Source organism: Drechmeria coniospora, chromosome 02, assembly GCF_001625195.1.
Source record: "Drechmeria coniospora strain ARSEF 6962 chromosome 02, whole genome shotgun sequence".
NCBI classification, from domain to species: Eukaryota; Fungi; Ascomycota; class Sordariomycetes; order Hypocreales; family Ophiocordycipitaceae; genus Drechmeria; species Drechmeria coniospora.
Genome location: NC_054390.1, coordinates 491745 through 518284, shown reverse-complemented (window position 1 = coordinate 518284; position 26540 = coordinate 491745). Strand labels below are relative to the sequence as shown.

Genomic DNA, 26540 nt, shown 5'->3' with positions numbered 1-26540 from the left:
CTGTACTTACTATGAGGAGTACTCCGTGCTTGTAAGTACTTGGTTGTAAGTGATACTTACGCTACTCCGTACTGCACATACTTTGGACCTACAGTACTGTACTTGTGCCGTACAGTATCAACTACTCCGTACATGTACTGTACGTGTACCGAACAAACGCAACACTTGCACCGGCCTTTACAATGACTTACCACATGCTGGTATGGCAAGATCGGGGTGCGATGGCCTATGCGCAAATGTCTACCCAAATTCTGCTTTCTCATGGAAATATAAGTACAAACTTTCGCTACCCAAAACTATGCGGATTCATCCTACCATTTACATTTTATTGTTGGAACCGGCTCCGAAAGAGGCAAGACCGCAGGACGGAATTAAAACCGAAGTCTGAAAAAGAATACAAAGCTAAACCAATTATAGATACGAGAAAGCAAGGTCAACAATACGAATGAATACCTCATTAAATGGAAGGACTTCGGACCCAAGGAAAACACTTGGGAGCCGCTCAAGAACCTGACTCGTTGTCGTGCACTGCTGCGGCATTTCCACCGACATCAAGCCACGCATAAGGGGTATTCGGCGGAGTTACCCATCACAGCATTTAAACGCATGAGTCGAGACAATCACGACACGACAGAGAAAGGAGAAGGATGAACCTATAACGACAAGCAACCCCCCTGGGAAATGATATTCCCAATGCCACCTGTCCAACAGAGACGACCAACTCCTTCACGATGCGCACCAAATTCCATATCCTAACCGCTACGGCTTTATTATCCCTGGCTCAAGCCAGCAGTAATGTCAACATGGGCGACCTACCTGCAGCCTGCAAAACTAGTTGCCAACCCTCAATCCAAGCCCTTACGGACTGCATGGGAAGTGACAAAGTGGATGACTTCGGCAAAGGACTGATGAAAGTGGTTACGTGTTCATGCAACAAAGATGTTGTCGAGACCACGATACCCTGCATCGACTGCCTTCGCAAGTACCCAAAACCTGGCTATAATGGTGTCATACCAACCACGGAAGAATGGATCAAGGGCGTAAAGGCTAATTGCAGCCACTACGGCCTGAACGGCTTGTCTACCGTCGCTGCCCCAGGGACAGTTGCAACGGCGGCGACAAGATCGGATGCTTCAACACCTTCCCAACCAATTGGGCGCGTCTCTACCGCAAGCGCTCTGTTACGCGTAGTCGGCATATTCATCATTGGAAATTTATTTCTCTAAAAAACCCCACCTGGAAACGACAACAAAACCCATTGCTGGCTAACAACTCGGGAGGAAGAGCAAAAAACAAGGGAATATCATGATTTCGGCGAACCAACAGCCTCTACGACAGTATGTTCCCCAAGCACAGGAACAGCAAAACTCCCCAAAATGACGCTCCAGTCAAGGGCGCCAAACCCCCCCCCCCCCCCCCAGTAGCTGAGCGTCCGTCACCGCCTCGGATTCTTGCTGCTCGACCTCCTCCGACTCTTCCAAAGCTTGTAACCCACGCCGAAACATCTCATCACCTCGGTCTTTTGAGGAGCGTTTTTGCCAAGTTGTCGCGCTCAGCCGACTTGTTCGTTTTCGACGCTGTACGCTTGGACACACGACCTGACATGGCGTCAGCACGACATGGCGTCAGCACGACATGGCGACACAAGAACGATCCCAGTGTACTATATAGGATCCCCAAACTCCCACTCCTTTAGATGGCTAGTCAGCGTTCAACACCGATCTCATTCAGATCATCTGGTTACGGTCTACGGCCTATTACCAACGTGACTCCTTTCCGTCAATTATTGCTCTGAGACGCCCTGACCTTTCTGCCAACATAAACCCGTACCTAGGTTTATCCCTTGGGAAAGCCCAGACGTCACGCTTCGGCAGGTACTAGATCCGGCCCCAATAGCCGCTTTGACTTCTAACTTTAACTTTAATAGCCCCTGCTTTGAATGGCAGCTTGAATAGATACTCTAGATATTTTATTTTAATATCATGGCCTTGATAATATTGTGTTTTTGGGCTTTTGAAGTTAGCCGCCTTGTTGTCAATTATGGTGCCCGCCTTGAGGTGTGCCCGTCTTGGGGGGGGGGGGGGGGGGGACTGACTTACTTACAAATACCAATACGGAGTACGCGTCACTTGTACTGTACTTGGAAGAGAGAAATATCAAAGCCTATTTATATCCAACGGACTATTAATTACCCGACCACCAACACCGACATGATGGCTCAGCACTGCTCCAGTGCTGGTGGAGCATCTACTCCGTACACTATAGGTACAAGGAGCAGCAGCATAAAGTTTATGCAAAATCGTCGTCCTGCATTCGGCCTTGTGCGGACCGTGACGTGCAAGACTGGCTGCTAGTTTCATCAGCACTTCGTGCGAGGCTCCGGCGGGGTGAACAACTCGGCGGCGACGAAATGCTCGTCGCCTGGAAACTCGTGCGCCTTGTCCTGCCATGTGCTCTCGCTGTGCTCGCCGTTCAGCTCGGCCTCGCCCGACGCAGTCGGAGCGACGGCGTGACTCCGGAATCGTTGCCCGTCATGCTGAAAGGCAGGCGGCGGCGCGCCCGTGGCGGATGCGCCGCCTTCGTACGAGACGACCATGACGGAGCCCGCCTTGTTGCGTCTGTGGGTGTCGACGCATGCTCTGACGAAGAGGAACAGGTGCACGAGGCTGATGGACACGAGAACGGCCGAGAGACCGAAGAGGCGACCGGGGATCGGCGTCGACGAGCCAGGTCCCGGCTGCTGGTCCTGCCACTGCTCCAGCCACTGCGCCGAGTCGCCAAGGGACGTAGAGCCGGTGACGTTGGCCGCCGCCACTGCCTCCTCTATGTGGGCCAGCTGGCTCCCCATGCTGCCGATGCCTACGCCGAAGCCCATGGCCGTGAGGCAGATGAGAAGGGAGACGGCGACGTGGGCGCCCGGGTGCATGCCGTGATGCCATTTACGGACCCAAAGCGTGATCGTCTCGGCCAGGCTCCAGACGATGGCGGGGCCGCACTGAGAAGAAGAAGAAGAAAGGCGAACGCGTCAGCGACTCGGCACAGGTCCGACGTGGAACGGAGGGAGGGAGGCAAGCCATACCAGGGAGCAGGTGAGAACGGCGGCGAGGAAGCCGAACCAGGTGCCCGAGAGCACGATGAAGCCGACGGCCAGGCCGACGATGCAGCAGACGATGCAGAGAAGGTGCAGCGCAACCTTGGTGACCCGCCAAGGCCTGGTCTCGGGGACAAGAGGACGCGCAGGCACGAGCCGCGCTTCCCGGGTCTGCTTCGTTGGACTTTGACCGACGGAAGAGGGCGATTCGGCCGGCGAGTTTGGGTAAAGCGAGTAAGGCGACTGCTGCAGCTGGTGTATGTGTTGCAGCTGCAGCTGCGGCAGTTGGTTGTGCGGATGCTGCTGCTGGAGAAGTTGCGGAGGCGGCTGGAGTATTTGACGCTGCGGCTGGAGTGGTTGTTGTGGCTGCTGGAGTGGTTGTTGTGGCTGCTGGAGTGGTTGTTGTGGCTGCTGGAGTGGTTGTTGTGGCTGCTGGAGTGGTTGTTGTGGCTGCTGGAGTGGCTGTGGCTGCTGGAGTGGCTGTGGCTGCTGGAGTGGTTGTTGAGTCTGCTGAATGTGCAGTTGTTGTTCTTGTCGTTCTTGTCGTTCTTGTTCTTGTCGTTGCCGTTGCCGTTCTTGTTGCCGCTGCTGTTCTTGCCGCTGCTGTTCTTGTTGCTGTTCTTGTTGCTGCTGCAGTTTTAGTTGCTGCAGTTGTAGCTGATGCTCTTGCTGCAGCTGCAACTGTTGCTGCCGTTGCAATTGTTCGAGTCGTTGCTGCTCTAGTTGCTGCTGCTGTAGTTGTTCCTTTTGCATCTGCTGCTGCTGCAAGACCTGCTGCTGCTGCCTTTGCTGATGCTGGCCGGGCGTGATGGGAGACGGAGCCGCCAGCAACATCTCTCGCACGGGACGGAGACCGCCGTCGGCCATGACCATTTCTTCGGCCGGCTGCGTCGACATCTCCAGGGTGCACGGCGGACCGCCCTCTGTAGTCGTGTCGTACCGCCGTCTTGCTCCTTTTCGTCACGAGGACGAGGACGGCAGACTCGTGTGAGCGAGGCGAGTGGAATGATCCCCCCTCCACCGTGTGCCCGGGAGAACGAGTGGATGGAGAAGGAAGGCGAGGGCAAAAGGCAAGGGTAGAGACGAGACGAGGAAGAAGAAAAGATGAGAGCAGTAAAGTCCAGGCAACGAGGGCAAAGCGTTGCCGACTCGACGGCCCAATCTGCCCTCGTCGCGCTTCCCATTGTCACCAGCACGCACGACTGACGGTATATTGATTGATCCTTGGACGAGGACGCATGAGACGGAGTGGATAACGAGCCGCCGTGATTGGCGGCGTCGTCCCAAGGACCCGCCAGGGCTCAGCTGGATAACGAAATTTCTTGCGCGTGCTAGTCCAAGTACCTTGACAAGCACAAGTAAGTACCCCGTACCCTGCGAGCACTCCACAAGTACAGCACATGTACTTGCAACCTACCCGGACTCCGTACATGTACTTGCGCACCACTTGTATTTGCACTGTAGTTGTAGGTAATGCTGTACGAGTACCCGTCCGGAGAGTCCAGAGTCAGACCTGCAAGTACCTGCATTGTTCAATAATGAGTAAGTGCATGTACTCTGTACATGCCTGTACTTGGGCGCACGCAGTACAGTCCTTAATACTTACTTGTGCACCCGGGCCCAAGCACAAGCGCGATGACAAAGAATTCACGACTCTGTGCGGCCCCAAGATCAAGGAATTGGGCCACGGGCATTCGAGGCAAGCCGCCAGCTCTCTCGCATGTACTCGCAGCCGTGTGCACGTCTGTGGGCGTGCATGGTGGACGACATGGTGGACGAGGCATGCTCGGTCCGCGTCGTCTCCAGAGGCCGTGTCGTCGCCGCCGCTCGCTCATTCGCGCTGAATCACCACCAGCAAACCCATGATGCCCAGCATCACCGTCTTCAGCCACGGGTGTTCCGACAGCATGATGGTGACGTATCCGACGAATGGCACGTATCCAAAGACGCTCCCGATGATGTCCTTGCGCTCCAGGTAGTTTTGCCCGCGCGCGTACAGGTCCGTGTCGTCGGCCCCGTTGTTGTCGCCCTTGGTGAGCAGCTGGGCCTCGTCACTGCGCGCCTCGTCAGTCGAGCCCCGGCCGAGCAGGCAACGTCCGCGGTGCATCTCACCCGACGCCAAACTTGCGCACGACGCGATGGACGATGGGAATGTCCTTGTCCTTGACGTTGTAGACGACGACCTCGCCGACGCCCGTCTCCTGCCAGATGTTGCGGTTCCACAGCAGCAGCAGGTCACCGCGCTGAAAGGCGGGCTCCATGGAGCCGGAGAGGACGACGACGATGGGCGACGGCGAGTCGGAGGCGATGGAGAGGCCCTTCCACATCTGTCGCGGGCATCAGCACGTCGCTCCGGCACGAGGGTAAGCGGACGGGGGTTGGGCGGCGGTACCATAAAGGCCGTCGACAGGATCAGCGCAAAGTTGAGCAGGTGGCCGGCCGCCTGCCGGGGGTTCTGCAGGCCCGACAACATGATGTCGAGGAGATGCCGAGGAGGGCGGGGAGATGGTGGCTGGCCGGCGAGGTGCTGCTGCTCTTGCTTCTTGATGCCCGTCGGTCGAGCCGTGACGATGCGCTGGCGAGCCGGTGAGATGGGAGAACTGGCCTACTGGAGCTTGCCCGTGCACGGGCCACCGAAGCCAGAGGAGGGGACTGGAAGGCTCGCGTTGCATGCAGTGTAGGGTAGGTGAGGATTGTGCGTGCTTGTACATGGTACGTACGACGGGACAATGGGGTGGTAAAAGTGTTGATGCAATTTGTAGGAGCAGCGCTACCAAAATTGCACCGTCATTTTTGTCAAGCCACTGTATTGGCACTTTGCTGTACTCTATATTACAACTAGGTAGTAGGTACTAGGTACTTTACTACAATTACTGCACAGTACTACTAGGTACCTACCTAGTACCTACCTAGTAACTACGAGAGGTGCAGCAATTACTTGATGTGCAGTAATAATACCTGTACTCCGTAAGTGCCTAGTAGGCCTCTAGTATTAGCAAGTACTGTACTCCGTACTGCCAGCAGCTACTAGTATGGCCACCTGTAATTTCTTGAGCGGCACGCACAATCGTCACTCAGCACACTTACCGTACATGTACTCTCATAAGACTGTACAGAGTACTCCGTACTTGTAGTAATAATATAGCATGTACGGAGTACTCCTAGAGAGTATTTCTTGGTGCTTGCGAGTACTAGTAGCAGGTACTAGGTGCTAGGTGAGCAGCACACACTACGGAGTCGGAGTGCTGTATCATCATCACTCAGCACGCTTACAAGCACTCGCACAAGACCTAAAGTACTAGGTACCTTTCCTTACATACTAGTACAGTTGCGACCACTGGTACCCTGTACTTCTCGCAGCCATCTCCCCACTGGGGCATCCCGCACCCATCATGCGTTCTCATCAGTTCTCATGCCATCCTCCCTCAGCAAGCAGTGGCAAGCAGTCGTCCAGCTCACCGCCATGCAGCAGCCGATGATGCTCAGTTTGCATCATCCATCGGTTCCGTTCACGACGAAAGCAAAGGCACACTGCCATCATCGACCCTCGCCAGCCCACCACGAGCCCACCGAGCACCGTCGAATGTCTGAACGCAACGCCATGTACGGGACCGGCCCAGGTACAAGGGCATCCCCAATTGCCTCGTCTGCGTGCGGTCCGGTGGGAGCGACGACGGGCAGGCTGGCGACATGCAAACGAAGCAGGTACCGCCAGGGAGGAAACGGCAAGGGCTCGGCCAGCAAGGCGGTGGGAGAATCCTTGGGTAGAGCTGGCCGTCTCGACCCGAGCAGCCGTTTCACCTCGACCATGGGGACGCACCTGGACCGTGATGCAACCTGCTGCTCCGTTGGCTCGTGGAAAGGGACAGGACTGCCATTTCCATGCGGCGGATTCGCACAGCATACGGAGAGGGACGACAAGGTGCCTGCGTTGCCAGCGTTGGCTTGACCGAGCCGGCTGAGGCTGCCAGGCAGGAGATGATGATGCTGTCGTCACTTTCCCTTCCCCGCCTCCCTCCTTCCAGACCGTCAACTTCCTTCCTCCCCGTGCCATGAGCGGCCTGCCTTTGTTCCTTTTATCCCCCCCCCCCTCTCCCTCTTCTTTCTCGATTGTCTCTTCTTCCTTTTCTCCTTCACAATCCCGTCTTCCATCTCCTTTTCTTCCACGGCTTCTGCGTCCCATCCAACGTCAGATCTTGTACCTTTCGCCCCCCCCCCTCATTCCTCGTGCTCCTTTTTGGCTTGCACCGTCATCGTTACCGGCACCGGCCCATCGTCCGCCTTGACATCTCGATACAGCCCGTCACCGGCCCATCGTCCGCCTTGACATCTCGATACGGCCCGGCATCATGTCTTCGGCACCTCTCCTCTCGTCGAATTTCCATGGGAGCATGCGGGACCACGTGCGTATCCCTTGACGTCGAGTGCGGCGCCGCGTCGACGTGGGACGCCTTTGGCTGACAGTGTGCTCTCAGCCAGCCTTTCTTCGCGTCTGCCACTCGCCATGGCTCTGGATGCCGCAGAACGTGCTCGTCGCCCTTCGAGGCTTCTTCGTCGCCTATCTTCTCCTGGCGGGCGCCATGATGGTCCACTACAAGCTCAACGTGGAGGAGCCGGACGTCTCCCGCTGGTGCCGCCTCTTTGACTTTGCCCTCATCGGCGACGTGCTCGTATTCGTCTACCACGTCTTGGCATTTGTACGCTTTCCCTCGACGGTCGAAGCTGCGCGTTACCTGCTCACCTCTTCCCCGTGCCTAGTGCTGGACGTTCACGCACCTCTACCATCCCGACCCGGACGTGATTCGCGGCCGCGTGGCGTCCCGCATCGTCGAGGCCATGTCCCTTCCCCGCAACATGGCGAGCCTGCGAAAGCAGTTTTACCTTACCATGTTTTACACGACGGCGACATGCTTTTCCTTCATGAACACCACCATCTACTGGTTCGTCACGAGACCCCACGACGCCGGCAGCGGCGACCCTTCCGAGTTGATGGCGGGCGCGCCGTCGAATGTCGAGGCGACGCATTTGCCCGGCATGCCAACGGCACCATGTAGGCGGCCCCCCCCCGGGCCGGACGGGCCTCGTCGACGCGGCGCTAACGATGCTCGGCAGTCGGCGACCTGCTCGGCGGCGCAGGCTGGTTCGAGCCCTTCATGATCGGCAACCTGTACGGCGTCGTCTCGGCCATCATGGTCGTGGAGATTATGATGATGAACACCATCAAGCGACCCCTCGTATGCGCCGCGCTCGCCGTGTCGTTTCGTGCCGCTGACCGCTGCCAGGCCCTCGGCTTCCACGTCCTTGGCCTCTTGTGCGCCTCCGTCCTCTACCTTGGCTGGGCCGCCCTTGGCCGTGCCGTGACGGGCGATTCCCCCTTCTTCTGGCTCGACGAAGACGAGGTGGGCTCCAAGATGGCGGTGGCTACCTACTGCGTGGGCTTTGTCTTGATGTCGCAGCTCAGTACGTCGATGGCTCGTGACGGGTCGACCCTCCGCTAACGGCGGCGGCAGTGTTCATTCTGATGCAAGGTCTTGTCGGCATCCGTGAAGGTCTGTACAGATTGCTGGGCAGCGAAGCGGCGGGCCATTGAGACTCTGTTGCCTGCTGCCGCTTGGCGGCGAAGCACGCGACGGACGCCGCGAAATGGTCGAGCGCTCGGAAGCGCTGGCTCGGCTTTTCTGTCGGACGCGAGGCGACGGAATGACGTCTGCACCTGGAAGCCACGTTCTTGTCCTTGGGGAGATGGTGTTGTTTCGATTAATGAATTCTCTGCGACCCTGATGACGCGCCATTCTCTCGGTTGCTGGCCCGCGAGATGGGGACTAGGTCGACGAGAGGCGGTGGCCATGATCAACATGCCTTGCTTCCCGCGGCACCATCAACGCATCTTTTTGTCGCTTCTGCTTCCGCCGGATGGGTATGTGTTGAATCATGGATGACATGTGCTCCGTTCTCGAGCCCGTGACGTGTTGGCAACGGGTACTCGGGGCCGCTCTCTCGACGTCGCCGGACGCATTGTACGCATGTCGATGGCTCGTCTTGGCTCGTCTCCATGCTGCTGACCATTCATTCCCATTACTGCGGGAGCCTTTGGGCGATGAGCATGTAGAAGATTATGAGGTATTTTTTTCGACCCGACTCTCGAGCCCTCGCGATGGCATCACAACCTCGCTCGGCGGGCCTACGTTCCCGCCTGGGCTCAGCTTCGGATGCCCTGCTCGCTTTCATCCGCGTCAGATTCCGCAGAGCGGTGCGAGAACGAGAGGGGATCGCTTTGGCATGACCAGGTTGCACGGCTGCACGGCTGCTGATGCTGTGCACGGCATTGCGTTGAGCAAGTCACTCGCCACGCGTCAACCCCGCTTACGAGTACCTGCAGGCTGCCTTGATCTTCACGTCTTCCCCTCGTCCTCGCCCGTGAGCTCCTCTCTTCTCCCTCTCCCTCCCTCCCACACGCAAGCAAACGGGCCGCAACCCCTCTCAGGCGATTTGCATCATCTCGCTCGTCCGAGAAGTGATCAATCTTCTGCCCGGGCCCCGTCCAGTCAATCGCTTGTGCGTCAGACACTCGTTTTTTTCGTTCTTCAACCACCTCGCTCCTTTCATCGTCCTCTCGCCCATCCGTGCCACGAGACGCCGACGAGCCAGGCACCGTGACCTCGGTCCCTTGCCGCCTCCCGTCGTCAACCGTCTTCGTTGCCGGATCAAGTCGACGGCAGCCATGTTCAAGCGCTCGTTCCGGTCGCAGGACCAGAACCGCGTCGACAAGTCTGCTCGGCTGAAGAAGCAAGCTTCCTTCCGGCACCCGACGAAGCACTCGAAGCGGCAGAGATCGATGACGGAGCAGGATTCGACGGCGCGACGGCCCTTGGTTTCGCCCGTCGTGACGCTCATTATCGGCCGCGAGGGCCGCCTGTTCGCCGCCCACGAGGACGTCCTCCGCAAGTCCCCCTTCTTCGACGCCGCCTGTCGCGAGAGCTTCTCGGGCCCGCAGAACGGGAGAATCTCCCTCCCCGACGAGGAACCCGAGGTCTTTTCGGCCGTTCTCGAGTACCTCTACAAGGGCGACTACTACCCGCGTCTGCTCCACGACAAGCAGCGCAACTCGTGGGAGCTCGAGGACCGTCCCCGCACGCCTCGGCCGTCTCCCAACTCCGCCCAGGCTTCGGTCCGTCTCTCGAGCACCGGGGCCGACGTGCTCCGCGACACCGTCGTCTACTGCGCCGCGGACCGCTACGGCCTCGACGAGCTCCAGCGTCTCGCCCTGCGGAAGCAGGGGCTGCAGGCCGGCATCGACGTCGCCACCATCCTGCGGTCCGCCCAGTACGCCTACGCGCACACGCCCGACTCGGACAGCCGCCTTCGGGCCCATTACCTCGCCCTCATCATCCGCTGCCGCAAGACCTTCAAGCGGAGCGGCACCATGCAGGCCGAGATGGAGACGGGCGGCAGCAAGCTCTTCTTCGACCTGTTCGTGGCCATGTGCAACCACCTCGACGACGTCGTGGACGCGACCAACGCGCGCACGCCGCGGACCGTTTGACTTTTTCGACGAGGGCAACGCACGCAGGTGCCGGATGGTCTGCGACGTGCCTTGGGAGGATGGATCCATGAGCCAAGATTGCGACGGCAAAGGCGGCAAGGAAATGCAGTGAGCCGGCGAGACAAGCTCGGAAAAGGTGATTGAATTTGGTTTGGATCTTGGACACCCGACAGTCGTTGGTGCTTGACGCTCACTCTTCAGATTGGCACGCTCCGTCGGGGCCTCATCTCGAGTGCCCCCTTTCGCTTCCGCGAGGTGACCGGCCGATGTTTGACGAGCACGAGCCGAGGATTAATCGCCAGTTGGACCGCCGCTCCTCCGCTCGCCTTGTTCTCTTGACTTGCAGCTTTGCATTTCCCACCAGTTCGGCACGAAGCATCTTTTCGAATCCCATCTCCACACCCATGTCTGGACATTCCTCGGCGGCCCGATGGCCGACTTTTCGTCATGCCGGGGACGGCCGGAAGGGAATGGGAGAATGGCCAGAATGACACCTGGTCTCCGGCTTCACATCAGGTCGGTGGCTCGTTTCTGCTCGGCAGTCCACGGATGGATGCCACATGGCATCGATAAAATGGACGGTGTTGGAAGAGAATCGCAACTCCATCTTGGGGGCCACGACGACGAGGCTGACTCGCCGTCTCGCGGCCGATGACGCTCCATCCTCGGAGCCCCCCCGACAAGGTCGTCTCCCTTTCGGCTGACGACTTGATCTTGCCCTTTCTTTTTTTTACTCTTGAGATGGAATGAACCCCCTGCCGGCCTCGCAGGGCGCCAGGAATAATATGGATACTTGGTCTACGGACGGCGCTCGTCTCGATGATGGATGCGCTTGCGGCATCATGTATTGACATGGCCGTCCCACCAGATAGTCTCCTGGCGTCATGGTCAGGCGAGGCACATGAAGCCGGTCACCTCACGCTTTGTGCATCATGCGGTGCGTAGCGAGGAGGTCCAATGGTTCGCTTCGATGCGTTGTGAGGGTAGGTCACTAGGCTACTAGGTATGCCGATACTAGGACCGCCAGGCTACTCTGCCCATCTGACGTCGAAATGACTAAAGGAAGCCTCGAGCTTGTCATGGCCCGCCTTGTCTGGGCGGGCAATGGCGGCGGCCACTTCGAGTTCCCAGCCGGCGCTGGCAGCCTCGCCGAATGGCCAGTTAATCTCCCTCATGGGGAGCTTGGTCGTGGGTGCCTCGGGGTTCTTCGCGTCCACACAGTAAACCCACATGCTCGTTCCCGTCGTGCCGTTTTCCTTCTCGACGCAGATGGTGACGCTCTCCTTTCCCTTTACGACGTCGTCGAGGCAGGCGGACGCCGGGAGAGGGGCGATGCTCCAGTCGGCCCAGGCGTCGCAGCATACGGTCGAGAGACGCGGGCTTCCGTCGAAGAACTCGATGCCTGCTTTGATCCACTTGCGCGCCGCGGGCGGCTCCGTCGTGGTGCTTTCGGGCGGGTGGAAGATGAAGAGGATGCCGGCCTGGTCGAACTGCTTCGTGTAGGTGCAGGTGAAGGTGATGGTGGCCGACGAGAAGGCGGCGGTTGCGTCCTTGGAGTGCGACCGGTAGGGGGCTGCTCGGTGCCGACGTCAGCAGGAACGCAAGATGATGCTGGCGTTGACAGAGATGAGGATAGCCATGACGACGATGACGACGGTGATGAAGATGATGACGATGAAGAGGATGACGATGAAAAGAGGGGTAGTCATTGGGAGGTGAGCAAACGGCCAACGAACCTGTAAAGACATCGTGCGAAGGAGGCTTCTTCCAGACGTCGGTGTTGGGGTCCGCGGAAAAGGTCAAGGGGAGCTTCATTCTGGCGTCTGCGAGAAGACGAATTCTTGCTATTCCACGGCTCTCGTCTGGTCGGTTCCGGCACGAGGGACTGTTTCTGAAAAGAGTTGAAGGATGCCGAGTTGAGTTGCCGTCTCGTTTCCGTGTTGAAGTATGCGTGGGGGAGCGAGACGCTGATTACTTGGTAAGCATGCAGTAATCTGACAGAGCTACAGCGGTCAGCGGGTGCGGCTACAGCGGTCAGCGGGTGCAGCTACAGCGGTCAGCGGGTGCAGCTACAGCGGTCAGTAGGTGCAGCTACAGCGCCCAGTGGATGCGGATACAGCGGGCAGTGGGTGCAGCTACAGCGGTCAGTGGATGCGGATACAGCGGGCAGTGGGTGCGGCTACAGCGGTCAGTGGATGCGGCAGCGGTCAGTAGGTGCAGCTACAGCGGCCAGTGGATGCGGCTACAGCGGTCGGCGGGTGCGGCTACAGCGGTCAGTGGATGCGGCAGCGGTCAGCGGGTGCAGCTACAGCGGCCAGCGGGTGCAGCTACAGCGGTCAGTAGGTGCAGCTACAGCGCCCAGTGGATGCGGCTACAGTGGCCAGTGCTGTATGTGGACGTTCAGGCGGGTGTTTATAGTGCTCGCAGGGGCGGCAAGGCTCTACAGTAGGGACGGCGGAACCCAACGTCGGATGAATTGCGGGCCGTGTTTCCGTCCAATCTTGACATCCTCCAACCTCGCCACGACACCCTCACAACTGCTCCCTTCGACATCCATCCATCAACCATCTGCCCTTTACGTGGCCGTCCTTTGGCGAAAAGGAGTGCCGTTTGTCGGCCAGCAAGCCACGGAACGAATGGTGTCGAAATTCAACACGTCTCATGTCGTCCCATGCCGTCCCATGCCGTCGTTGACATGGTGCCGTTCGTCGGCATCAACTCTCGGAACAAACGGCGTTGCAATTCAAGACGAGTTATATTCATCATTCCTCCAAAGAGACATGGTGACTAAATATATACAGGAAGGACAGTCCCCTCTCGACATGAGCAGCCTTTGCTGCGGCAAAATCATCGTGAACCATCGTCCCCAACACTTCTTCCACGCCGCCGACGCATTCTGCTCCGTCCGGGATACGGGGCCGGAACAAAAGGGCATGGGCGATTCCTCCCGTTCGAAGCGAGCGGTGGCCTCGGGCGGCGAAAGCGTTCAGTAGCGAGGCTCCTCGTACTCGCATCGGTGGGTGCGAGAGTTCCACTGCTGGCCGCGCGGGCAGTGGCACGTCTTGGACTGCTTGTCAAAGACCTTGCCCTTGCTGTGGCAGACGCAGCAGTTCTCCCGGCTGCTGTAGCTCGCGTCGCGGCCGCAGTCCCGGCGCCGCTCGCATCGCCGGCCGTTCCACATCTCGCCGCGGGGGCAGCGGCAGGTCTTGGAGTTCTTGTCAAACACCTGGCCGTGGTTCCTGCAGACGCAGCAGTTGTCCTTGCGGCTCCATTCGGCATCGCGTCCGCAGCTGGCCTCGCATCGCCGTCCGTTCCACGTCTCGCCGCGGGGGCACGCGCAGGTCTTGGAGTGCTTGTCAAAGACCATGCCCTCCCGCTTGCACTCGCAGCGTCTGTTGCGGCCGTTGTAGCTGGCGTCGCGGCCGCAGCTGTGAGGCGCCTTGCACGCGTGGCCGTTCCACTTCTTGCCGTACGGGCACGCGCAGGTCTTGGTGTGCTTGTCGAACACCTGGCCGTGGTTCTTGCAGACGCAGCAGTTGTCCTTGCGGCTCCATTCGGCCTCGCGTCCGCACGAAGACTCGCATCGGCGGCCGTTCCACATCTCGCCGCGCGGGCAGTGGCAGGTCTTGGAGCTCTTGTCGAACATCTGCCCGTGGTTCTTGCAGACGCAGCAGTTGTCCTTGTAGCTGTAGGTCGCCTGGTGGCCGCAGTCGTGCTTGGCCTCGCAGTGCCGGCCGTTCCACCGCTTGCCTTCGGGGCAGCGGCAGGTCTTGGAGCTCTTGTCGAACATCTGGCCGCGGTTCTTGCAGACGCAGCACTTCTCGTCGCGGCTGTAGAAGGCGTCGCGGCCGCAGTCGGTCTCGCACTTGTTGTTCATCAGGGACGTGCCGGAAGGGCATCGGCAGCTGTCGGAGGCGGCGTCGTAGATCTGGTCCCGGACCTTGCAGACGCACTTGCCCTCGCGCTCGCTGTAGGTGGCCTCGGCGCAGCAGGACGGAGGAGGAAGCGCATAGTCGCGGGCGGCGAGCGCATCGCCCTCGTTGGGGCTGGGCACGGCCGTGGCCGTGATGGCGCACAGGGCCGTGAGGAAGACGCTTTTGAAAAGCATGGTGGCAAGGTCGGGTCGGGAGGGGGGGCCGAGGGAAGCGAGAGGTCTTGACGAGTTTGTCGACGCTGGAGGCTGCTGGTGCCGGCTGGAGAAAAGGGGCCAGGACCGTCGATGGGCGGGCGACGAGGACGACTTTATAGACGATTCGTCAACGGCACATCGTCAACGTCGACCTCGACCGACGGGAGGCGTCCCCTGCTCGTCGTGGCCGGCCCCCCTGAACGGCGACGAGTGACGGCCGTTGGACCGTTGGACCGTTGGACCGTTCTCAGCAACGCGACCGACCGGCAAGCCGACGGCTCTCTCCTCCTTTCCTTTTCCAGCGCAATTTCAAAATCAAGTTTAGCCCTTGGAGAGGTCGATTTGAGGCCGAAAAGCAAGACATTCTGCGTTGGCTTGCAGGCCCCATGCAGGATAACACGAGAACGGAGAGGGTTGAAATTGGACCAGGGGTTGGCGAAAAAGCAACGACGCACCCCTCGGAGCCGACCTCGTCCTCCTCACGGCCGCTTCAGCCCGCGGACAAGGTCACGAAGAGGGGTTGCAAGCGGAAGCCGAGGCGTCCTCGAGACTCTGGCACCGTCGCCCTCGCCCCCGTACCGCGTCGTCCGCGCAGCGTGGGAACCGGCAGGCTGAGGAGGCCCCGAGAAGCACGGGATGAATCGGGCCATCGGTGGCGACAGCCGCGGCGCAGGGTGGTCGGCTGGCGATGACTCGGAACGACGGGTTCTCGTCGTGACTGGGCACGAAAAGCGCCTTGCAAGGATTTGGCATGAGCGCCATCTTGGACCAAGTCTCGGCAGCTGATGGATCGACCGCGGGTCCGTACGATGCCACGACGAATGGATGGACGACCGGATGAATCTCACCACCATAATCAGAAGCCACCGACCCCTTTGGCGGACAAGCCAGTCAGCCAGCGGCCAGTTCTTTGTCCCGTGCTTGGTTTTTCCTTGGTCTTTTTTTATGCTTATATTTCTCATACGAGGGAATCCTACCGAGGACGAACGCTGCGCACACGGGGCATGACGACGGCTTTCTTTTCCGTCACAGAATCGCTCCGAGGACGCGGAGAGTACGGAGTGCGGAATGGAGTGCAGCACGGAGTGCAGCGCCGAGTGAGCGCAAGAACATTCATTTCCGAAACATAAACGGCCAGCATGGTCGAGGAGACCGAATCAGCAATGACTTCCTCTTCGATACCGTACCTGACGATGCCGCGTGGTGCAACCTTGGCCGCCCCTGTCCCCGTTTTCAGGCGCCTTCTACGCATGCTTATTCGGCCGTCGAGCGCGGGGTTCAGGCTTGTGATGCCTGCAATTCCCTGTTCTCCGTGCCGGGAGGACGATGGAGTATGAACCGCACCTATATTCGGTATATTCCATGCTGTTATGGACCTACAGACGCACGGCAAACGTGGGGTCCGCACGCGGATGGGACGTCGGCAGCCAGCAGACAACGACACTTGCCCATTGGCTGTCACCGACGATGAGAGTTGTCGTGAGAGACGAGTCGACGAGGCAAATCATGCTCCGGGGGAGCGTAATTGGCAATCAGCCGACGGCCCGGCAGCAGCAGTCGGACAATGTGAAGCCCCCGACTTGCTTTTGACTCAGCTTGCCGCCCGCTAGCAACGCCGTCTCATGTCGTGGCGTTGCGGACTTCATTTTTGCCTCCTCGCATTCCTCCCTGAGTCCCTTTGAACGGTCACAGTTGTTACAGCCGAATAGTAAGTAGGTGGTACTGTAGGCAGGGGGACAGGGATGCAGGGGAGCAGGGGAGCAGGGGAACAGGGGGGAGCAGGGGAACAGGGGGGGGGGGGGAGGGAGCAGGGGAGTGTGGATATGGCTGTGAGTACTTTCTCCTTACAAGCAAGTTCTTGTTCAAGCACTCCTACTCTCACCTTTGATGCTTGAACAAACGAAGCCACAAGCACGGAGTAAGATTGGCAGGTATTAATTATAGCACAGCAGTGGCACCCGCAGCGGGAACGTGGCATCCCCAAGGAGCAGCCCGCGGGCACGAACAATACCAGTACAATTATTGGTCCGCTGATGCGACCCTCGGTTCGAACCGTCGACAACATGCGGGTTCATCTGCCGGAAAAGACCGAACCGTTTGTGCGTGCTCGACGTTCTCGTCACCCTCATCGTTGTCTCGTCTGGCCACAGTCTCCGTGCAACATGAGATGAACTTGTTTGAGCGACAAAGGGACTCGTTCTGCAACACCAAAAGTGCCGTGGTAGGCACAGATGCTCGTCTTTCAGTCAGCAGTCCTAACCCCTGCCTCTGCTTGTTGCGTCCTCGTCCGAGACTTGGACTGGCGCCACGACCCCTTTTCGAGACGTAGTTCGACACATCACGGCCGCCATCTCTGCGTCAGTAATTCTTTTTTCCCCGTCCCAGATCGTGGCCTGCCATACGATGGCCTCTTCTCCCCCCGCCTTTGTCTGGCCAGAGCGATAGGACGATCCAAGACATGGGCGTGCGGCCCTTTGGCCTCGCCCCCCTGGACTGCATTGTTCCTTTGCCTCTGCAAACCCTTGCCCTGGTAAGACCAAGCTCATAGCGTCCATGGACTCGTCCGACGCGGAGCGAACCCATGACGGAGCGGAGAGTGAGTACTTCATCCTGGCTTCCGAAAGCCACGAGGTAGCACGACGGTCGGAATTACGGTATGGCATCGGTCATTCATCCCAGCATGCTGATCGTGTCTTATTATCGTATTCTCTGCCGAAATGATCACCTGTCCGCGCCGTCGGACGTCAGCGTTACGAGATTGCCGCCAAACTATCGGTAGAACGATGAAGCTGTCGAACACGGCCGGATCGAAGGACCGCCACCATTTTCCGGGAAACGGGGAGAACATACACAGCTGTGCGGTGCCGTTGATGCATACACCTGCTCGGAGTCGACATGCCCGGGTGCAAATATTGTACGTAACCCGATCAGAACGCTATATTTGTACCCAAGTGGCTTGTCTTGGTTTTCTTGGCCATGGGTATTTCCCCGGCCCCCTTGCGTCCCTAGGAGGCTGGAGGTTACTCCGTCTACGTGTGCTCCGCACTCGGCACTCCATCGTTCATGGTTGTGTCTATCCGGCACTCTCGAGTCAGTGAGATACGCATTCTTCTGGCTTTCTCGCTCAATGGAGGTGATTGGCAATGGACGATGCACCTTTTCTACACGGACAGGCTTGTACACTGCCTTGGCCTGTTCTGGTCCCACGGCGGTCGCAAAACCCTTCTGGAACAGACGCCAGGGACCAAGGCCGATGGAAGATTTCGATAACCAGCAGTTGTTGCAGCAAGCATGAGTCTGCAGACTAACGGAAGCAGGCTCCGCCAGCGTGACGTCGTGTTACACCGCATCTCATAGTACGTGTTCATGTATAGGTCATGCTATATATAAACACGACGACGATCCAAATGCCTCGTCCTGTAGGCCGTCCTATCACCCACATGTGCTCGCATACGCATACAGGAATGCCGCTCGTGGCTTCGACGGCGTAAGCCACTTCCGGTGAGCCGTTCTGTCCTCGACGACGTCACCGGTGAACAGATGAATGCGTTGACGGTATGTCGTTTACGTAAAGACCGGCGAGTGGCTCGAGACAAGGACAAAAGATCCGAGCAACGCCGCTCTCCGACGGTGGTACTGAGACAGTGGCTGCAGATTCGGCCAGCCTGCTCTCAGGCTCTCCCGTGGCATACATGTGCGGTGACGATGGTACGGAGGAGACTGCCATCGTGTGCTCGACCATGGAGTGTCGCTAATCGGCGAGATAGGATGGTTGGTTGTAAATCACTCAAAGCTGGAGAATGGAAGCGACTGGACCGTCATGGAGCCCCTCTGCGTCCATCACACGATCACACCTAGCGTTACGAAGAGCAGAATGGGCAAGGTTGGGTTATTTTCCATGCCAGTCCAGCCAGGCAACCCTCTCATACGGGTAGATGAAGCATAACACGACAAGTGCTGTGGAATAGGAAGGATTGTCTCCTCGCTATCGAAGAGCAGAATGGGCAAAGTTGGGTTGTTTTCCGAGCCAAGTCCAGCCAGGGAACCCTCTGTCGTTGTCTGCTCTCAACCTTGCAGCGAGCCTTGAGCCTCGGACGCTGCCGCCATCGTCTTCCTCACAGTCATCTTGGTGGCCTCGGCGACCTCCTCGTATGGATGCCTCGGCCGCAGCTTTCGCTCGGCGTCGTCGATGCCCGCCAGCTTGGCCGAGTAACAGGCGACGGCAAACTTGGTGGCCGCGATGCCACTCTTGCAGGGGCTTTCCGCCAGGGCCGCCAGCCTCTGCCACCGCATGGCTTCATCAAACCGGCCCGCCTTGTAGAGCCGATATATCTCGGAGGTGAGGGCGGGAAAGACGTTGGCAAAGGCGGCGACGCATCCTGCGCTGCCGGCGGCGAGCCCCCCGATGAGAAAGTCGGACTGTCCCCCGAACGTGGCGAACTCGTCAGATGGAAACGTCGCGGCAAGACGAGTAATCTTGCCGACGGAGCCGCAGGTGAGTTTCACACCGACGACGTTGGAGATGCCGTCGGGATTTGCCTGAGCGCTCTGACGTACAATGTCCGTGATGGTTTCCGAGTCGAGATCGACGCCGTTGCAGACGCCGGGGAAGTTGTAGATGACGACGGGCAGCGGTGCCTTGGCGGCGACCTCGGCGAAGAAGCGCTTCACCACGGCCATGGTCGTCGCCTTGCCAAAGTAGGCCGGCGGCAGGACGAGGAGGTAGTTTGCGCCCGCCTTGGCCGCGTCCTCGGCGAGCTGAAGCGTCTGCTTCGTCGAATGGGCGCCGACGCCGGCCATGAGGGGGAAGTTGGCTCCGACGGCGGCCCGGGCGGCCGAGACGATTCGGGACCGCTCCTCGCGCGTGAGAAGAAAGGCCTCCGAGTTGGTGCCCATGATGACGAGGCCCGTGAGGCCGGAGCGAGCAAGATGGGCAAAGTAGAGAGACTGGGCCTCCAAGTCGATATCGTCGGAGTCGGGCAAAAAGTACGTCACGGCTGGACACCAGACACCCGCCGGGGGCACCCGAGGGATGGACGACGATGTCTTGACGGCACCGTTGGACGCCATGGTGATGAAACGTGTGGGATCGAGGACAAGAGCCGTGCAGAGGAGACGTGTCAGGACGAGGAATGGTGGTGGGAGATGGAGAGGTGGTGGGAGATGGAAAGGTGGTGGGAGATGGAGAGGTGGTGGGAGATGGAGAGGTGGTGGGAGATGGAGTGGTGAGGTGAGGTCAGACGGACGGACAGACGGGCCGGTCACTGGGTCTGCCAGACGAACGATATCGGCGAGTTGCGTGACGGCCAGACGATTCTAGTAATTCCGGTATTAATTTCGCATTAATAACATCGCCAAACAGGGCGGCTCGATGGATGGTGGGTGTAGGGGCTGCCGCTCCCGGACGTGCCGGTCCCGTCGCCGGCTGGAAGCGGCACAGCGGGCCGGCCATCGGCGCCGAAGCCGGGGCTTAATCGGGAAACTCCCCGGCCATGGCCATCGACATCTCCCAACGCATCGTCATCTCCTGCTTCAAGGAGACTAGTTTCGCGGCCGTAGCGCTGGAGGAATCGTAGGATGGTTGCCGGGCAATACGCGAGTTGTTGCCAACATCAGCGAATGTGTTCATCTCTTCGCATCCTATCCAGTCTGACATGATTCACATTCCACACTTTGCCCGGCATAAGTGCCATCATCCTACTCCTGCCATTTCCCACTCGGGCCCTGCCTGTTCCGTCCGGTCATTATGCCGACATATTCCTTCATAAATCATGACTTTCGCTATCCATCATGCCATCAGTCTCCATCGCCTCCTGACCTCTCTCTTCAGTGCCCTGTATTCATCTTGCGTTCTCGACGCCGCATCCCTGTTCTCCGCTGCTCTTCGAGCGAGGTAACCCAAGCACTCGCCCAAGCCGCCCCACGTTGAGCATTTGTAGACGTCGGGCCCCTTCGTCGAGGACGCTTCGCCTTCCTTGCGCCGGAGAAGGAGACCCAAGCTCAGCTCGTCCGACATGCCCTGCAGCTGAGCAAAGCCGACGGGCACGGTGGGGAGTCCCTGGTCCAGGCGACGTTGGTGCAGCGCGTGGGCGGCAAAGACGCTCTCCTTGTTGTGTCCGCAGAGCATGAGGTGGACCGAGGGAAAGTCGACTTTGCCCTCGCCGCCGAATCCCCCGAGCTCGCGGCGGAGCGCTCCAAGCGCGATGCTGTTGTAAGCGTCATCCGTATCCTGCTTGGTGTCGTGCATGAGGCTCCGCTTGTCTGTCGCCAGATAGGCACCCCTGACGAGCTTCAGCCCAAGCGTGTACCCTCCCTCGGCCGCGGCGGCAAGGTGCTGGGCAATGGTCGCCGGCGTGCTCTTCAGGTATGCCTGGTAGGTGCTGTAGATGACGGCGTGGCCATCTCGGTTGAACCGTTGCATCAGGTCGAGGCCGACGTCCAAGATGCCGAATTGGTAGAGCTGAGATTCCGCATCGATGAGGATGCTCGCCTGCTTTTGCTTGCACAGCACGCTGATTTCGTCGAGAGCGTCGAGCATCTGCTTCGGTAGTCGCTCCCGACCGGCGAGGGCATCCGTCACGAGCGGTCCGGCGCCGGTGAGTCTTGGGCGAGGGACCCGTCAGCATGCATTCATTCCTTTCCTTGCCTCGATTCACCGCCCCCTGCACTTGATGGGGAAGCCACCTACTTGATGGCCAGTTGGTCTCCTTCGCCGAGCAGACCAACGGCCCCGAGAGTCCTCCCAAGCCAGGAGGTAATGGCCGGACAGTGTCCCGACCCAGCTTCGACTCCGGCTGTCCCGACGCCCAGACCATGTGCCGCGTTCTTTTCGTGGTCAAAGAGCGTTTCCGTCGCGAGCGTGATGATGGTGCCCCGGAAGCCCATGTCTCTCATGCCCTTCATCGTCGCCTTCGTCTCGGCCAGCGTTTCTCCGGCGCAAAACTGCTTGTAGACGGTTTGCTTCATGATCCACGCGAGCGCCTTGTTGCGATTGACGTCTACGAGGAAGCCCCTTTTCGGCTGGCAGAGAAAGGACAGGAAAGAGATGGCGGGCCCGAGGAGCCAGGGGCGCGAGGAGACGGAGTGGACGAAGAGGGACCGGTAGAGAGCGCCGGGGGGGAGGGCGGAGAGCGGAGAGACCGGCGCCGCTCTCGCCGACGGATGCAACGTGTTCATCGCCTTTGCCGACGAGATGGACGAACCGCGAGACGGACGGGAGAAGAGAGGCCTGCAGGCCGTCGGCGAGAGCTTGCCTTTCCCGAGGCCGGCCATCTCGGATATCACGGAGGAGCCGTGAGACTCTGGGCACCGACGAGGGCAGCGCGGCGAGGCGGAACCGTATTGGACGAGGGGAAAGCGGGCTATTTATTGTTCTGACGGCTGGCACCGCTGCGTTGTCGGCCTCCGATTCGGCGGGTCGCGGGGGTGGCTGGCCGATGAACGGCGACGATACCAAGCCAAGAACGGCATGTCGGATGCCGAGGTAATACGTCGAGATGCATCAACGCGGGGTAGTATATGTCACGCTCTGCCATGTCGTGACTATCCGAGACAAGCATGGTCAACAGACAACAGAACAGTTGTGCTGAAACGGATCACGAGTGGACGGACGGGTATTGGCGGTTGCCTGCCGTTGTTGCTCCGGGTCTTGGGCTCGCATGCCGGACGGTGGAGGGAGTTTTGGAGCAATATTATGCTTCAAGGGCCGACAACACTGGTGATGATGGTAAGCAGTACGTGGGGGTTTGCAGCGAATTTGATTACACTGTGAGTATTTTCTCGGAGCCACAGCGCCTGCTTTTATGCCTCGGGGGCCGCTGAGCGTCTCCGGCCCCTTGGCTCGCATGCATGACAGCGGGGGGAGTTTTGGGGCAACTTTTATTCTTCGAGGGCCGACAGCTCTAGTTATAGTTGTAAGCGGTACATGGGGTTTTGCAGCGAATTTGATCACACTATGAGTATTTCTAGGAGCCACAGCGCCTGTTTTCATGCCTCGGGGGCCGTTGAGCGTCTCCGGCCCCTTGGCTCGATACAGCACGGCAGAGGGAGTTTGGAGCAATTTTATTCTTCGAGGGCCGACAGTTCTAGTAATAGTTGCGAGCGGTACACGGGGGTTTGCAGAGAATTTGACAATACGATGATATTTAGTTGGTGCCACCACGCTCGCTTCCATGCCTTTGGCGCCGCTGAGCGCCCCGGGCTTTGCTGGAGGGAGTCCCGGAGCAGGTTTGTCAGTGTTGTCCCTTGGGAGTGGACACGGGAGTTCTGCTGATAATTGGAAAAAGTAGGTACCATTTTGCAGCGAATTTGACAACACGATGAATAGTTACTTGGTGCCACCACTCTTGCTCACATGCCTTTGGCACCGCGAAGCTTGCAGGCCGTTGGAACGTGTGTACGTTCATGTGAACAAGGTGATGCCTTTTGCGTGAGGAAGGGCTGATGGAGATGTACCTTTCTGTGCTCGATAGTATCAGACCCTCGACAGGCAGGGCATGGAATCAAATCACAGGCTTGCCGTGAATGGGTTGGTGAAGTCGTTGTGATGGGATGAAATGAATCAGCCCACACCTGTCCTTCACGGACATGCATTGTACTCTTCATCATGCGCTTAGGGTGATCACCGCATCTGCTACACAAGTGATTTCCATAAAAGTCACCCACCAAGTGGTTCCAGGCCAATATTATTGTTGCGGAAGATGATTCAGTTCCGACGACTCCTGTGCCAACGTTGCGCCGATACCAACAAGCTACATATTCAACGAGCTACATATCCAACAAGCGACATGCACCACCAGGTCCTGTACAAGGATGGAACTTCTTCTCGTTCCGTCACTGTTGGCGCATTGTTGGCGAACACAAGTCGCACTCGATGGTGGTCGACATGGGCAGGGCCTGAGTGAGGGATGCTTTATGGACTTGAATATGGGTAGTGAATGGCAACGAGGCTTTCAGGACGTCACTGTTCGGCATTCTGTTCCAACTTGCCAGAGTAAACATGGACGAGCAAATTCATCGGCTTGAATACCAGCTATATAGTGCAAGCCGCATGTACGCCTCGAGCAGTTTACCCATCACTTTGTGGAACAAGTCCCGACGCAAAGACGAAATACACACACAGTAGCAGAAAGACACCGTCGCCATGCCTCAACTGAAGCAGGATATGAAGTCGCAGGACTTTTGCAGCGCCCTCTCCACCGTTCTATCCACCGTCATCTTCGGGAAACTTTCGGTCGAAACGAAACGAAGGCACCTCGAGGCGCATGGTCCGCCAGAAGCGTACCCGATGTTCAAGTACGCCGCGCCGCCGGGATCAAAGGCGGAAAAGAGAGGGAAAGCAATATCGAAAGCGTGGGTGCAAGAGTACCGACTCAAGACGAAATACAAGGAGAAGGAGAAGGCCATAATGGAAATGAATCCCCAGTCGGAAGAGTACGAGGCCTTTTATGCAAAGTTGCACGAGGTGAAGAAGGCGTACGACGAGGCCAAAATCAAGACCAACATTGCTCTCGGAGGAGTATACGGCGCAACCGAGGACGAAGACGACGATGATTCTGCGAGCACCCTGAGCACTTGGTCTGAAGAAGATTTATCTTCGTCCGGCTCGACGCACCATCCTAAGAAAGCAGGCTCCAAAGCTGGTAGCAAGGATAGCAAGGATAGCAAGGGAAGCAAGGACAGCAAGGGAAGCAAGGACAGCAAGGGAAGCAAGGACAGCAAGGGAAGCAAGGACAGCAAGGGAAGCAAGGACAGCAAGGGCAGCAAGGTAAACAAGGGTAGCAAACAAGGCGGCAAAGGGAAAGAAAAGGCCAAGTGATGTCGACATCCTTGTGGTTGTGTCGAACCCACAGCCGGGATTGCAGGGAAAAGGGTGCGGCGGAATGAGTTGAGCCGCACTGCTGTGCGGGATCCATACGCATGTCATTAGAAGGCCGAATACAAATCTTTTGTCATCCTGACCATTGCCCGCCGAAGAAGTCGTTTGTCCAAGTTTTGCTCATGCTTTGATATCACAACTTGATCCATCGGCCCAGCGAGCGAATCTAGTTTCATCATTTGCAAGCAGGGAAGAGTAGGCAAGGCCATCGCGAAACATGAATGCCATCTTCTGGCGTATAGGTGACGAGGAAAATCTCCATCCTCGGCAGCCCAGCATCCCGGAGGAGGCCTCTGGGCATTCGCCGTCGCTTCAACGCGCAAACCAGAGACCGCAAAGGATACAAAGATGGATTCCAGCCATTGCATGACAGTCAAGTACGAATTCCGATGACGATTATCTGGCCTCGCGATGCATCCGCCGCCTTCTGACGGGTCACGTCCGATGTCACCGGGACACCCTCGGCGAGTCGACGAGGCAAACGTCGACCATGCCATTCGCATCGGTCGCTGGATGGAGGGTGGTGCATTCGCCATGGCATCCAAGCCCACCAGTCATGGGAGATGAAGCGTAGAATTCTCGATTCTTTGCATTCTGTTTGCCGGTGCGTGTGGTAAAGTACGCATCGCCGGCGATTCTGCCGACGAAACAGCTCGACACGATGCTCAAATCCGACGGGAATTGCCCCTGCACCATGCCGATGCAACGCAAGCCGAGCGCTTCACTGCCTCTCCGTGCTGCTGCTCTCGCTCTTGACCATGAAGCAAGCCTTGCACAGCGGGCAGATGTCATGCTGCTTGAGGAACCAGCGCATGATGCAGGACGAGTGAAATACGTGACCGCAGCCCAGCCTGCGGACCATTTCCCTGTCCTCGACGAGCTCGATGCAGATGGCGCTGGCGGACGGCTTGTCAGTCGACCGCTCTCGTCTCCAACGCAATCGGAGGGCTGGACGTACCAGGTGGTGCCTTTCGAGCACCCGCCGTCCTCTGGCATCTCGGCGCGGAGTTTCTTGAAGGGTTGGCTCGCCGCCACGGCATCCAGATGGTTGACTCTGTTGGGGCCCGGCGCGGCCTCGACGTCGACCTCACGCCGTCCCTGCTGCTGCTCGCCGCGGCGCATGAAATACCTGAGGGCGACGGTCAGCGTGGGCGGTGCGAGCATGCACGGAGGGCATCGACGCACCAGACGGAGACGGACAAGGCGGCCAGCATGAGCATCATGATGCCGATGACGAGGCCGGCGAGCCACGAGGGCCCGGTCGTGGCGAGGTTGTCCTCGGGGGACTGGTCCGTCGCCATGGCGGCGGGTGGAGGCGGACGGGGAGCGCGTCTTGGTCGGCGCCGGCCTCGGCTGCGGCTCTCCTCGCGGTCGCTCACGGCGTTGTTCTGCGGACGGGGAGTGCGTCTCTGTCGGTGCCGGCCTCGGCTGCGGCTCTCCTCGCGTTTCGGTCACGGCGTTGTTCTTACGGCGACGGGCGGAGGGAAGGATCGGTGAGCGGTACTATGCTCGTCGTCATGCTTTTGTTGCTTCGTCGCGGGAACGAGGGGACGGCACGAGGGGATCGCTGCTGGTCATTCATGGCGTTGCGTCGACGAAGCGCGACTGGCAGCACGGTGCCATCGCCGGACGTGGGTGGTGGTGCCGGACGTGGGTGATGATGCCGGACACGGCCGGCCCGTGAGTCTGCGGACGAGCATCCGCACATGGAAAGGAAGGGAAGGGAGGGAAACGGGACAGAACCAGGAAGAATGGGAGGGAGGGGATACGATAAAGGGAGGACTCGGGCAGAGCTTGGATGGAAAAGTCGACACTTGCCGGCTCGAGCGCCGCAATCGGACCACGTTGATTGCATGCTGTTCGACGGGCGACGCCATGCCAGGGTCAGGCAACGGCAGGA

General features: G+C 58.8%; 9 protein-coding genes across 9 annotated transcripts; 4 read left to right on the top strand and 5 right to left on the bottom strand.

The window, feature by feature from the left end:
- Positions 1–2932: 2932 nt before the first annotated feature.
- Positions 2933–3900, top strand: DCS_03398 (uncharacterized protein; the record flags this gene model as incomplete). The annotated part of the gene is made up of 2 exons (XM_040800717.1): positions 2933–3181; positions 3241–3900. 2 exons carry the CDS (start codon positions 2933–2935, stop codon positions 3898–3900), a joined length of 909 nt encoding a protein of 302 aa, XP_040655750.1.
- Positions 3901–4922: 1022 nt separating this feature from the next.
- DCS_03397 (Peptidase S26B, eukaryotic signal peptidase) lies at positions 4923–5564 on the bottom strand (the record flags this gene model as incomplete). Its single annotated transcript, XM_040800716.1, has 3 exons — positions 4923–5145; positions 5204–5418; positions 5484–5564. The coding sequence occupies 3 exons, from the start codon at positions 5562–5564 to the stop codon at positions 4923–4925; spliced, it is 519 nt and encodes a 172-aa protein (XP_040655749.1).
- Positions 5565–7440: 1876 nt separating this feature from the next.
- On the top strand, positions 7441–8589 carry DCS_03396 (uncharacterized protein; the record flags this gene model as incomplete). The annotated part of the gene is made up of 4 exons (XM_040800715.1): positions 7441–7494; positions 7567–7788; positions 7850–8141; positions 8204–8589. The coding sequence occupies 4 exons, from the start codon at positions 7441–7443 to the stop codon at positions 8587–8589; spliced, it is 954 nt and encodes a 317-aa protein (XP_040655748.1).
- Positions 8590–9812: 1223 nt separating this feature from the next.
- DCS_03395 (uncharacterized protein) lies at positions 9813–10634 on the top strand (the record flags this gene model as incomplete). Its single annotated transcript, XM_040800714.1, has 1 exon — positions 9813–10634. The coding sequence occupies one exon, from the start codon at positions 9813–9815 to the stop codon at positions 10632–10634; it is 822 nt and encodes a 273-aa protein (XP_040655747.1).
- Positions 10635–11662: 1028 nt separating this feature from the next.
- Positions 11663–12449, bottom strand: DCS_03394 (uncharacterized protein; the record flags this gene model as incomplete). The annotated part of the gene is made up of 2 exons (XM_040800713.1): positions 11663–12207; positions 12371–12449. 2 exons carry the CDS (start codon positions 12447–12449, stop codon positions 11663–11665), a joined length of 624 nt encoding a protein of 207 aa, XP_040655746.1.
- A 1171-nt stretch (positions 12450–13620) lies between these two features.
- Positions 13621–14742, bottom strand: DCS_03393 (uncharacterized protein; the record flags this gene model as incomplete). The annotated part of the gene is made up of 1 exon (XM_040800712.1): positions 13621–14742. One exon carries the CDS (start codon positions 14740–14742, stop codon positions 13621–13623), a length of 1122 nt encoding a protein of 373 aa, XP_040655745.1.
- Positions 14743–18828: 4086 nt separating this feature from the next.
- On the bottom strand, positions 18829–22035 carry DCS_03392 (proline oxidase; the record flags this gene model as incomplete). The annotated part of the gene is made up of 3 exons (XM_040800711.1): positions 18829–20079; positions 20582–21365; positions 21452–22035. The coding sequence occupies 3 exons, from the start codon at positions 22033–22035 to the stop codon at positions 18829–18831; spliced, it is 2619 nt and encodes an 872-aa protein (XP_040655744.1).
- Positions 22036–23905: 1870 nt separating this feature from the next.
- On the top strand, positions 23906–24580 carry DCS_03391 (uncharacterized protein; the record flags this gene model as incomplete). The annotated part of the gene is made up of 1 exon (XM_040800710.1): positions 23906–24580. One exon carries the CDS (start codon positions 23906–23908, stop codon positions 24578–24580), a length of 675 nt encoding a protein of 224 aa, XP_040655743.1.
- A 781-nt stretch (positions 24581–25361) lies between these two features.
- DCS_03390 (uncharacterized protein) lies at positions 25362–25941 on the bottom strand (the record flags this gene model as incomplete). The annotated part of the gene is made up of 3 exons (XM_040800709.1): positions 25362–25536; positions 25599–25769; positions 25826–25941. 3 exons carry the CDS (start codon positions 25939–25941, stop codon positions 25362–25364), a joined length of 462 nt encoding a protein of 153 aa, XP_040655742.1.
- Positions 25942–26540: the final 599 nt, after the last annotated feature.